General features: G+C 46.1%; 1 protein-coding gene across 1 annotated transcript; it reads right to left on the reverse strand.

Moving 5' to 3' along the window:
- Positions 1 to 7,214: 7,214 nt before the first annotated feature.
- Positions 7,215 to 12,982, reverse strand: LOC128835854 (leucine-rich repeat-containing protein 52-like). Its single transcript, XM_054025694.1, has 2 exons — positions 12,349 to 12,982; positions 7,215 to 7,477 (listed from the first exon to the last, which is right to left on the reverse strand). Exons 1-2 carry the CDS (start codon positions 12,971 to 12,973, stop codon positions 7,215 to 7,217), a joined length of 888 nt encoding a protein of 295 aa, XP_053881669.1. The 5' UTR covers positions 12,974 to 12,982.
- Between the last annotated feature and the right edge of the window lie 424 nt (positions 12,983 to 13,406).

Here is a 13,406-nt window from a genome sequence, read left to right on the forward strand (position 1 = left end):
TGCATAAGACCAGCCTATCTGATTGACTACCTGTCCCAGAGGCTGGAGCTGTGGAGTATAGGCAGAGCACTTCTGAAATGCCCTCTCCTTCCACAGGCACCAGGGCCATACTGCATGTAGCACTCTTAGGGTTTGTCTACACTACCATGCGGGGTCAATCTAAGATACGCAACTTCAGCTACGTGAATAGCGTAACTGAAGTCGACGTACTTAGATCTACTTACCCTGGTGTCCTCACTTTGGTAAGTCGACAGCTGATGCTCTCCCATCCACTCCGCTTGCGCTCCTCGTTCTGGTGGAGTACAGGAGTCGACAAGAGAGCACTCAGCTGTCAATTTATTGGGGCTATACTAGATGTGATAATCAACCCCCACTGGATCAATCGCTGCCTGCTGCTCTGGCGGGTAGTGTAGACAAGCCCTTAGAAGAGACTCCAGAGGTTTCACTTGTGTTAATTGAGGGATGCTTTATTGGCTGTGTTGGAGGAGCCCTGTCCCCATTTTTGTACCAGCTTTGGCTCAGTGAAACACCCAAATAAGTTACTAGTTAAGAATACTGTTTAAAGGGAGTCACTTCTCAAACCTGCTAGGATCATCCGGGTATCTTTCACATTATCAGTTCCCTGCTATCGCAAAGGTGTTGGGCACAGGCGATGCCTCAGTTTCTCCTATTCTCTGCCCATTTCACACAACAGTTTAGTCTCCCGATGGACTAAAGTGCTTTGGTTTCACTATTGTCATTGTGCTTAACACAGAGGTATTTGGATGTAGTTTAAGGCCTGTGATATTCAGGTCAGACTAAATGATTTAATGGCCCCTTCTATGAAACGATGAACCCACCACCTTGGGGCAGCATCCCTTCACGTTTCTGTAAAGTCAAAACTACTATCTCAATTTCAGCTCTATACTAAGACTCATTCATACAGGGCCCTTCACTAGAAAAGGGTCAGAGTCCAACAATCAAATGCAGCACCCCGACTAAGGAACTTTTAAAACTTATATTGGAAGATTAAAGCCCACTCAGCTTTCCAAATAGCTAACTAGATAGATCATAGGGCCTCATGAAGCCAAACAACTCCCGCTGAAGCCAGTGGGGCCATGTCTACGCTAGGGAATTTTACAGAAGAATTCCTGCTTGTTCCAACACTGGTTCAGCTGAACTGGTGTTAAGCACCATCATAAGCCCTAGTGTAGACAAGACTGCACTGTTTTTACCAATGTCAAACCTGCAGAATGGGTAAAAATGGGTCTGGCTGCAGAGGCTTGTGTTTACACTATCGCCTCTTCATCTGAACTGGTAGGATATATATTTTGTAAGGCTCCCCCTAAACAATGCCTCTGAATCTTTCCATTTACTTTAGTGGAAGTTGGTCGGGGCCCCATAGTTGGTCATTTGTATGTTCCCACTTGCAAGTATTCAGAGCAGAGGCTAACAACATTATAAGTCAATAATATACATTAAAATCATAACAGGAGTGCACAAAGATTTTTTTAAAGTTAGAATGGTATGGTCCAGGTAATCAGGTTTTATTAAAAAAAAAAAACATGTACAACAGCGTTCTACACTGATTATCTCCAAACAGATTGGAAACATAGAACAAAAATCACAGAAATTGCTAGGAATAAAGGCATAACGTCTCCACATTAGGATTACTAGGCAGACACTGATGCGAACAGTTCACCAATATAGAGCAGTCTGAAACATCTGTAAACTGGGTGCGATCAAACAACATGCATTTTTATAGCCAAGTGCAAAGGCAGACATTTAAAAACAAAGAATGTAGGTAACACTTACAAGAAAGCACTGACTCTGAAAAGGACATGGGGATCATTGTAGCTACCAAACTGAATATGAGCTCTCAGAGCAATAGGGTGGCTAAGAAGGGCTAAACCGATACCTGCATGTATAAACAAGGGGATATACGGAATAGGAGCGGGGGGGGGGGGGGTGATATTATGTCTGTATAAGACACTGGTCAGAACATTACTGGAATACTTTGTCCAGTTCTGGTGTCCACACTTTAAAAAAATATTGGAAACTTGGAGACAATGCAGAGAAGAGCTACAAAAAATTATTCTAGCTCTGGAGAACACAGAGATCGATTGAGCTTATCAAAGAGAAGGTTAAAAAGTAACTTGATCCTGGTCTGTAAACCGCTGCACAGAATGAAATCAGATACTAGAGAGCTCTTTACTCTAGCAGGCAAAGGCCCAGCGAGTTCCAATGACTGGAAGTGGCCAGGCAATGTGCCTCAACCTCCCACCCCGCCGTAAATGTCTCCCCCTTACTCTCACAGATATTGTGGAGCGCACAGCAAGCAGCAATAACAATGGGGATATTCTTTTCGCTGAGGTCTGAGCGAGTCAGTAAGCTGCACCAGAGCGCTTTTAAACATCCAAATGCACATTTCACCACCATTCGGCACTTGCTCAGCCTATAGTTGAACAGGTCCTGACTACTGTCCAGGCTGCCTGTGTACGGCTTCACGAGCCATGGCATTAAGGGGTAGGCTGGGTCCCCAAGGATAACTATTGGCATTTCAACATCCCCAACGGTTATTTTCTGGTCCAGGAAGAAAGTCCCTTCCTCCAGCTTTCGAAACAGACCAGAGTGCCTGAAGACGCGAGCATCATGTACCTTTCCCAGCCATCCCACGTTGATGTTGGTGAAACGTCCCTTGTGATCCACCAGGGCTTGCAGCAGCATTGAAAAGTACCCTTTGCGGTTTATGTACTCGGTGGCTTGGTGCTCCGGTGCCAAGATAGGGATATGGGTTCCGTCTATCGCCCCACCACAGTTTAGGAATCCCATTGCAGCAAAGCCATCCACTATGGCCTGCATGTTTCCCAGAGTCACTACCCTTGATATCAGCAGGTGTTTGATTGCCCTGGCAACTTGGATCACAGCAGCCCCCACATAGATTTGCCCACTCCAAATTGATTCCCGACTGACCGGTAGCTGTCTGGCATTGCAAGCTTCCACAGAGCTATCGCCAGTCGCTTCTCAACTGTGAGGACTGCTCTCATCCTGGTATTCTGGTGCTTCAGGGCAGGGGAAAGCAAGTCACAAAGTTCCATGAAAGTGCCCTTATGCATGCAAAAGTTTCGCAGCCACTGGGAATCGTCCCACATCTGCAACACGATGCAGTCCCACCAGTCTGTGCTTGTTTCCCGGGCCCAGAATCAACGTTCCATGCCATGAACCTGCCCCAGTAACACCATGATTTGCACATTGCTGGGGCCTGTACTTTGTGAGAGGTCTATGTCCATGTCAATTTCCTCATCACTCTCATTGCCGCGCTGCAATCGCTTCAATCGCTGCAATCGCCTCCTCGCCTGGTTTTGCTTTGGCATCTTCTGGCTCTGCATACACTCCAGGACAATGCGCATAGTGTTCACAGTGCTCATAATTGCCGCGGTGATCTGAGCGGGCTCCATGATCCCAGTGCTATGGCGTCTTGGCTGAAAAAAAGGCGCAAAACTATTGTCTGACGGAGGGAGGGAGGAAGGGGTGAGTGACAACATGGCTTACAGGGAATTAAAATCAACAAAGGTGTCTGTGCATCAGGGAGAAACACAAACAACTGTCACACAGAATGCCCCCCCCCCCCCAAGACTGAACTCAAAACCCTGGGTTTAGCAGGCTGTTGATTTCACGGAGGGAGGGGGAAGCAAATGAATACAGAACAAAACTGGTCCATCTATTTTTTAGATCTTAAGCTGACAGCAGATGGTGCAGCATGACTGATAGCCATCAGCATCTTCTGGGTGCTTGGCAGAAGATGCTGTACTATGACTGCTAGCAATCATCGTCAAGACGGTTCAATAGGACTGCCGGCAGGACTGAGTCTCCAGGAGACAAAACATGTCTGCCCAGGTGCCTCTGACTGAACTCACTGAGGAATACGATGACGATGGATACCAGTCGTAATACACCATCTACTGCCAAAAGGCAAGGAGCTGCTGCTGTATAGCAATGCAGCCCCACATCTACCAGCACCCAGATAGCCAATGACGGCTACCAGTCATACTGCACCGTCTACTGCCAAAAGGCAATTAGCTGCTGCTGTGTAGCAATGCAGTACCACGTCTGCCAGCACCCGGAGGACATATGGTGACGGTGAGCTGAGCGGGCTCCATGCTTGGCGTGGTATGTTGTCTGCACAGGTAACCCAGGTAAAAAGGCGCGAATCGATTGTCTGCCGTTGCTCTGATGGAGGGGGAGGTGCCTGACGACATGTACACAGAACCCCCCGCAACACTGCTTTGCATCATTCAGGCATTGGGATCTCAACCCAGAATTCCAATGGGCGGCGGAGACTGCGGGAACTGTGGGATAGCTACCCATAGTGCAATGCTCCGGAAGCCGATGCTAGCCTCGGTACTGTGGACGCGGTCCGCTGACTTCATGCACTTAGAGCATTTTATGTGGGGGGACACACAATCGGCTGTATACAACGGATTTCTATAAAACCGGCTTCTATAAATTCGACCTAATTTCATAGTGTAGACATACCCTAAGGCATCATTTTAAACTAGTTTAGTTAAACCAGTGCAAAAGCCTGTGTGGACACTCTGATTTTGGTTTAAACAAGGCTTATTTCAGCTTAGCTTAAATCAATTAGGAATCAGATTAAACTAAACTAAAATAGGGCACTCTCAATGCAAACTCAGGTCTAATTTGTAGTCTCCTAACAGCATTTCTGTTTCCTAGATTTCTCCCACCTGTTGAATATGTAGGTTTCAGATCAGTATGGGCCAGACTGTAAACCTATTACTCATATTGGTGACCAATTACTCACACAAGTAGTCCCCCTGAAGTCAATGGCAATACTTATTTGAGTAACTGCACACCAGTGTGGATGAGAGATTCACAATCTAGCCCTTTCATTGTAAACTCTTTGAGATGGGGACTGTGTAATTATATACGTGCAACACCTAACACAATGGGGCCCTGATTGGACACCTTAAGTGCTACTGCAATACAAAGAATAATACTCCCCATATGTGTTGGTGTCATTTTCACAAGACTAATCTTTTTATTATAACTATTTATATTTTCTACCTGCATTTTTAATCACTCTTGGTCTCTGAAGTAGTTCTGTTTTTACTGTTATTTTCAGCTCCTCCCAAATTAGACTCTTTCATGAAGCTGTTAAGGAAGTCCAGACCAAACAGATCGCTGCAGCACCCTACTAAACATCTTTCCCAAACTCAATACATTGCTGTTTATCATTACCATATATTTATTGTCCTTCAGGCAGTTTGTTATCCAGCAGCTCATGTCCAAACCAATCTGCATTAATCTTTCAAGTAAGATTCTAGGAGACATGCTATTAGTTTCAGCCAGTAAGAGCTAAGCTGAGCTGCTCTCAGCAGGGAATTGTCTCTTCCTGGCTGCAATATTAAGGGGATGTTAAACATATATATCAGCTAGAGGTCACTCTATGGCAGTGGCTCCCAAAGTGGGGTTCGTGAACCGCTGGGGGTTTGCAGGATGTTACAGGGGGTTCGCCAGAAAAATTTCACTAATGGCGGACAGAGGACCCTAGGCATTGGAGGCAGCAGGTGGGACCCGGTTGCAGGGCAGACACCCCGAGCCCCAGGGAGAGTAGAGCCGGGCAGTTGGGGGCTGGCAGCCTGAGCCCTGCCCCCGTCAGCTGGGGAGCTGTCAGCCCAAACCACAGCGCTCTGCGCGGGGCTGGCAGCCCGAGCCCCAGGGAGAGTGGGGCCGTGCAGTTGGGGCTAGCAGCCCGAGCCCTGCCACCGTCAGCGGGGGAGCCGGCAGCCTGAACCCAACCCGAGTCCCAGGGAGAGCGGGGCTGGGCAGTTGGGGCTGGCAGCCTGAACCCCAGTGCTCTGTGGGGGGCTGGCAGCCCGAGCCCCAGGGAGAGCGGCCAGGCAATAGGGGCTGGCAGCCTGAGCCCCGCCCCCATCAGAGGGGGAGCCGGCAGCCCGAACCCCAGCCCGAGCCCCAGGAATTTGCCAAATCTCATCTAAAGCCAGAACCACGGCCCTCCAGCCACAACCTCACCGGAAACTAGAGGTGGGTGAAAAATACCAAGCATTTTTCACAGAAAGTTTTGAATTTTTTTCACATTTTTCAAAATTCCCCAAGAAAAATTTACAAAAAACTGAAACAGAAAAATGGTCCACTTTCAAAAACTGTTTTCATGAAACATTTTCTGATTTTTGAAAACCAAAAATGAATTTATTTTTATTAGAAACCATTTTTTTAAAAACAAAAGCCAAAAAAACATTTTACAGAAACATCTTTGGTTTCTGTTTTTTCTATGTTCATTAAAAAAAGTTTCAATTAAAAATATTTTTCAGAGGTTCATAGATTCCGGGGCCCGGCAGTTGGGGCATCCATCACACTGAGGAAATTAAACTTAAATCCCTGAAAATATTCATTTTTAGGAGGGGGTTCATGAGATTTCACAATTTAGTGAAAGGGGTTCGCGGGCTGTTAAAGTTTGGGAACCACTGCTCTATTGCGATCTTTCTGAAACACTTGGCTGCTTCATCTCCAGCATCTTTTGGGGAATAACTTGTATATCTTTTACAAATCATACTTAGATTGCAAGCTCTCTGGGAAAGGGGTCATGGCCAAAATTTTCAAGAATAGGAGCTTAAAGTTGGGTTCCTAAATCCCTATTTAGGCTTCTAAATAAATAACCTGATTTTCAAAAGCCTTTAGCTCCCAGCAACTTCCAGTGATCACCATTGCTCGACATATTTAACATTTTGAACACTTGACATTTTTGAAAATCAGGACACATAGTCCAAGAGCCTAAATATGAATTTATGAGCCTGACTTTAGGCCCCTATTTTTGAATGTCTTTGCTCATGGCTTTCTACATATTCAGTAAGGTTCTTAGCTATTTGGGGGCACTCCGTAAATAAATACTAATTATCTGGCTGGTTGATAGATGAGCACTTACCATACTTTTGGCAGGCATCAATTAATTTGTCAATGGCCCAAGCCCAGCTGGAGAAAGAAATTTTGGAGAAAAGAAGGAGGAAGTAAGAAATTCCCCCAGAGAGGGTTAAATTACAACAAAAGGATTCCTGCAGTTGTATTTTGGGTCACAAGAATCTCATCTGGAAAGGCAGATAGACGGGGAAAGCCCAGGGGGACCAAGAGAAAGGTACGTCTAGTATCAGTCTCCGGCATCCCAGCATAGTTATTCACCAGGGCTTCAGAGGCTAGTTCTAGGTGGTTGCTTCTTCGTCTTCATCTTCGTCTTCATCATTCCCTCCCCTTGTTGTGTGGAATTCGTATAGCACTACACACATTCCAGCCAACCAGGCTGCCACAGTGCCGGCAGAGAATATACAGAAGCCAATCAGACCCAGGAAGGCGTAGTCTGTGTCATGTAAATGGAGGAGACATGTGTAGTGGAGCTTCGACTCCACCCCAGGCATTGACCAGCCATGTAGAGCTGCTGGGCTGTAGCAGGAGATGTTCTCAGGATCTGTAGAGGAAACACAGAAGAAACCCTCTCTTGTGTATGCCTTGAGCAACAGTAAATAGGAGTCCAGAGGCAACTTAGAAAAATAACTTGTCTTTACGCAAATGTCCCTAGTAATAAAGGATGCTGGGGAGGGTAAAATCAGTATGGTTTTATCTCTGTATCTGAATAACATTCGGGATGAGGCCGAACACCCCCCAAACTTGGGGCAACTTCAGTTTTGCATGTGGATCCAAACACAGCTCTGCATAAAGGTTGGTGCTCTGTTTCCTCATCAGGCATCAGTAGCTTTTAAAAGGCCTGGCTGGGGCATTGTTTTGCAGTACAGTTGGGCTCCCTGACTTGCCCATAAGCTGCAGCTGCCCTCGGGTCCCCCTTCACTGGTGGGATGGGTTTGGATGGATGGAACATCCATCTTATCTTTACCATCTCGCCTGTATCTGTGGCAGTGGCTCACATGAGCAGGGAGCTTCTTATTTCCCTCCCAGCTGGAAAGAGAGGTGGTCTTGGTCAAAGGCACTCGTCCTGGATATGTTTACCCGCAGCATTAAAGTTTAACTGCAGTTCTCACCCTAGTCCCAGGGAAACATAAAACCTCCTGCCTCTTTCACACACAAAGTGTTGCTGGAAGGTAGCAAAGCCTGACAGGGAAGAGAATGAGAACTGACACATAGGCCTTCTGCCCTTTCTATCAACTCTTTATTCACCCCTCTCTGACACCCGTGAGTAGCAGCCATGATGCTGATAGGGAAAATCCCTCTTCTCCCCCTCAGTCCTAGCAGAAGCTGCTCCTGTGATGTTATTCACACAAACTGTGACCGTATAGACCATTGTTGCAACCAAAGTTCTGTAGTGGCACCAAATCTTGTACAAAGGAGGTCAAGTAAAGTGTCTATGAAAAGGTTATCATTTGCTGGTTACGATTATGCTATCTGGATGCATGTATCATTTTTGTATTTAAAGTTATAAGTATTGGCTCTATACTGTCTATATTTCAAACTTGTGCTATGCTTCTGGGTGACACCCCAGATAGCTTGGCATCAGCACTGTCAAGCCTGCTTGATGGCCCATTAAGGACCATCAGTTATACAACTGACCCATTGAGAGAAGGTGGATACACCTTATGACTCAGCAAGGCATGCAGGGACATGCCTATGGAGGGAACTCTAAAGCTTTCAAGCCATGTGCTGGGCAGCTTGTGTTTGAGACAAAGGAAGCACAGGCTGCATGGCAAGAGACTATAAAAGGCAGCTGCATCTTCTCCAGCTTGTCTTCAATCCTGCTTCTTACCTCTGGAGGAACTTTGCTACACTGAAGCTCTGAACAAAGGACTGAATGACCCATCCAAGCTGTGGATGTATTTCAGAGACTTGATTTGAGCCTGCAGTTTATTCCATCACTGCTACAAACCTGAACCAAGAACTTTGCCATTGCTGTATGTAATTAATTACTTTGACCAATTTTAGCTCTCATCTATATTTCTTTCTTTATATGAATAAACCTTTAGATTTTAGATTCTAAAGGATTGGCAACAGCATGATTTGTGGGTAAGATCTGACTTGTGGGTAAGATCTGACCTGGGTCTGGGGCTTGGTCCTTTGGGATTGGGAGAAACTTTTTTCTTTTACTGGGGTATTGGTTTTCATAACCATTCATCCTCATAAGGAGTGGTGCTGGTGGTGATACAAGGGAACTGGAGTATCTGAGGGAATTGCTTATATGACTTCTGGTTAGCCAGTGGGGTAAAACCAAAGTCCTCTCTGTTTGGCTAGTTTGGTGTGCCTTGGTAATAAAGGACATCCAGCCTTGGGCTGTGACTGCCCTGCTCTAAGCAATCTGTCCTAAATTGATACTCTCAGTTATGTCCCGCTAGAGGCCACTTCATTACAGCTCCTTCTCCTCCCTCTGTCCCGCCATGTGAATGTCTCCAACACGCACTTGAAATCTGTGATGTGAATATTGAGACTGACCTCCCTCCTCATGCAAGAAAAACTCACTTATTTTTAAACACAAATAACCAAAGCCCCCAGTTTCCCACAGCTGTTGCATGGGGCTTCAAGACTGATGCACCCAGTCATCTGCTGTAACCCTCTTTTGTATTGGTGCCTATAATAATACACATGGTTTCTTACACTCCCGTATAAGGCTCCGATGCACTTTCTCCCATCTACAATGTTATTACTATGATTAGGTCTTTACACAACTCCATAGGCATGTGTAGCACTTACAGGCAAACAAAAGAGCTTCCTGCCCCAAGGCAGGTACTTAAATAACCTTAACTCTGCACTGAGTAACACCAGCCTCCAATCTTCCTTTCTTTGTTTTTACTGAGAGTCTTGCCCAGCCAATCCTTAAACAATTACTATTTTCAGAATCCCCTCTCAGCATTGTGCTGTGTGTAATTCTTTAAAGACTGGGGCTTGTGAACATTTGGAGTTGGGAAAAGCCAGCATACATTTCAGTGACTCCCAAACACGTTCTTACTCTTGGGACCAAAATGACTCTGGGAAAGTGAAATGGAGACTTTTCTACCCTGTGCATAAGCAACAGCTACAATCCAGTTACATAATCTTTTAACTGAGGCAGAAAAAAACCCAGCTGGATTTAGGCATTTCTGGTGATTTAAGAAAAAAACCATCTTTCAGGCCTCAACTCGGGAAATTATCACTATTGAGAACAGCACTTAAGCGTGTGCTTAATTATCACTGGAGTCAAAGGGATTTAAGCAGGTGCTCATGTGCTTTCCTGATCCAGGACTTCATGTTGTAAATTGAGTTAATTTGCTCTGGCATCCTTGAGAATGAGAAAGAACATATGGGAGCCCCACAATAGCTAATGCACAAGAGATACTTTCCTGAGTACGATCACACTTAATGTCCTATTTTACACTCTGTCAATCCTCCTCAATGTAGGGCCTGATCCAAAGTCTGCTGCAGTTAATAAAAGGACCCCCACTGAGTTCAGCATGGGCTCTGTATCAGGCCTTTAATACTGAGTGCTGTACAAAAGGTATCTGCATTCAGGGCAAAAACGACTGAGATAAAAGTGCTGTGATAGTTAGTGTGAGTAGAGAAATGGTTTACCCCTGCTCCAGCAGAACAGCTCTTACTCTTAGGGAAAAGGTCATTGCTTGTACTGCTCATGTAACAAAAATATAGGCAGGGTATGAAAGTAGAGTGAAGTCCTGGCCCCGCCCCACTGAAATCAATGACAAAACTGCCACTGACTTCAATAGGGCCAGGATTTAACCTGTGGTATGCTGTCCCAGCTAGGGTCCCAGAGGAAAGGGAGCTGACTCAGTTTCATCCTGTGTGTTTTGTGCACAGAACAAAATTGCCATATAGTTGACCCAAATGAACGTCTACGTTCAAGAAGAGACACCCAGGAATGGAACAGCAGGACGATTTACAGGTTAGGGTAGGGGTGCATTGGCAGAACCATGGGGAGCCCTGGGTTGGAAAAGCAGGGTATTAGAGGTCAGAATTGAGGTGGGCTGGGAATGGTGTGCGAGGCCCCAGGGCTGGAATAATGGTATCTCTTGTATTTTCATTTGAGGGTTTTTTTAATCTACCATTAAAAACCCTGAAATTTAACACCACTAGCAAAAAACTATACTCCAGAATGGAACTACAGAAACGTCCGGAAGTTCAGAGGAGCAGCTTTCCTCATCCAGAGCTTGCCCAAGAACTGCCTGTGGGTAATACAGCAGGACAGACACATGGCACTTTGAACTGATCACAGACTACAGTGGCACCAGCTGAGGCTAAAGCAGGAATTTTAAAGGTCTAGAAAATCTCCTTGTTTCTTATCACTTAAGGCCAGTTCTTGATTGTTAGTTTAGCATTTTGTGGTTGCACATGCGCACACACACACACACACGGTTGTTTGTATGTAGCTGAGGGGAGATATGATTGCTCTCTATAAATACATAGACAGATAAATACCAGAGAGGGAGAGGAGTTATTTAAATTAAGGGCTAATGTGGACACAAGAACAAATGGATATAAACTGGCAATCAACAAGTTTAGGCTTGAAATTAAAGGAAGGTTTCTAACCATCAGAGGAGTGAAGTTCTGGAACAGCCTTCCAAGGGGAGCAGTAGGGTCAAAAAACCTCCCTGGCTTCAAGACTGAGCTTGGTAAGTTTATGGAGGGGTTGGTATGATGAGACTGCCTACAATGGCGTGTGGCCCATCTGTGACTACTAGTAGCAAATATCTCCACTGGCCAGAGATGGGACACTAGATGGGGAGGGCTCTGAGTTACTACAGATAATTCTTTCCCAGCTGTCTGGTTGGTGGCTCTTGCCCACATGCTCAGGGTCTAAGTGATCATCATATTTGGAGTCAGGAAGGAATTTCCCCCCAGGTCAGATCAGCAGAGATCCTGTTTTGTTTTGTTTTTGCCTTCCTCTGCAGCATGGGGCGCAAGTCACTTGTTGGTTTAAACTAGTGTAAATAGTGAATTCTCTGTAACTTTAAGTCTTTTAATCATGATTTGAGGACTTCAGTAACTCAGCCAGAGGGTAGGGGTCTATTACAGGAATGGGTGGGCAAGGTTCTGTGGCCTGCGATGTGTAGGACATCAGACTAGATAATCATGATTGTCCCTTCTGGTCTTAAAGTCTAGGCATGCATGGGTGCCCTTGTATGTGTTTGATGGTGTGTATATTGTTATGGTCAGAGGGCCCAATCCATGGCTAAGGTAAATTAGCACAGTTCAGTTGACTTCAATGGACCTGTGCTACTTTATACCAACTGAGAATCTGGCCCATAATGTGAAGAATAACAGTGACATTCTGATACAGAAAGCAGAAGCATCTGCTTAGTTCCAGCCAAATCTTGGGGTGCCTGGGCTGACCCACAAAGTCCTCACCTGGGAAGCGAACGCCACTCTCTTTCATCCAGAGGGTGAAGTCCAAGAAGGAGCAGTTACAGTTCCAGAGGTTTTCACTTAGACCCAGGGACTTCAGATTGGGCAGATCCTTGACAATGCTAATATCCAGGAACGTCAAGCCAGTCCGGCTCACATCCAGGTGCCTCAGCCAGGTGTTATTGGCAAAGGAATCCTTCTCAATCTCCACCAGATTTGGGTTGTCTGAGATCTTCAGCACCACCAGGCTACTGAGCTGGGAGAAAGTGGTGAAAGTGACCCGGGTGAGGTTGTTGAAGCTGAGGTCTAGGTAGATGAGTTTGTTGAGACTGATGAAGGCGAAATCCAGGTCTTCGCTAATGGCATTCTCCCTGCAGTCCAGATAGACCAAGTCACTTAGGAAGTTCAGCTCCACCGATGACAGGTAGGAGATGTTGTTGGTAGCCAGAATCAGCTGCCTTGTGTCCAGTGGAATGGTCGTGGGGAAATCTTGCAGCTGCTGCCCTGTGCAGTTCACTTCCAGGTATTGACAGGTACACTTTACTGGACAGTTCAGGCTCTTTGCCATCACTCCCATTCCAAAAAGAAGCACCAGCCACAGGGATTTGTGGCCATTGGGAGGGGACATGACACGGTACCTTATCTACTGTAGCTCCTCCACACTGCTTCAGCCCTTTAGAGAATGCTGGGGCAGAGGCCCTGCAGAGCTACAAAGCACCAGCCCTGTTCAAGCAGTTTTCTCATTCCAGTGAGACCGAAGAGGAGTTGAGCTGTGAGGCTGTTTGGAAGCTCTCTGTATCCCTCGCTCATGCAGCTCCCTGGCAGATTGCCTACTTGTCTGCTTAGCGAGAGCTCACCCTCTTTTGCTTGAAAGTAAAGAAGAGCTGCTTGCAAATGGGAACATCTTCGAGTCACACCGGTTGCCAGTTGACACCTTTGTGACGTCAGTAGCTTGCAAAAGCAGCCTGGCTTCAGAGAGAGAATTCTAACCTGGCCAGCAGTGCAGATCTGTGTGTGAGTCTGCGTGTGTATGCAGGAGCGGCGCCAGGGTTTTTGCCGCC

This window comes from Malaclemys terrapin, chromosome 4 (genome assembly GCF_027887155.1).
Source record: "Malaclemys terrapin pileata isolate rMalTer1 chromosome 4, rMalTer1.hap1, whole genome shotgun sequence".
NCBI classification, from domain to species: domain Eukaryota; kingdom Metazoa; phylum Chordata; order Testudines; family Emydidae; genus Malaclemys; species Malaclemys terrapin.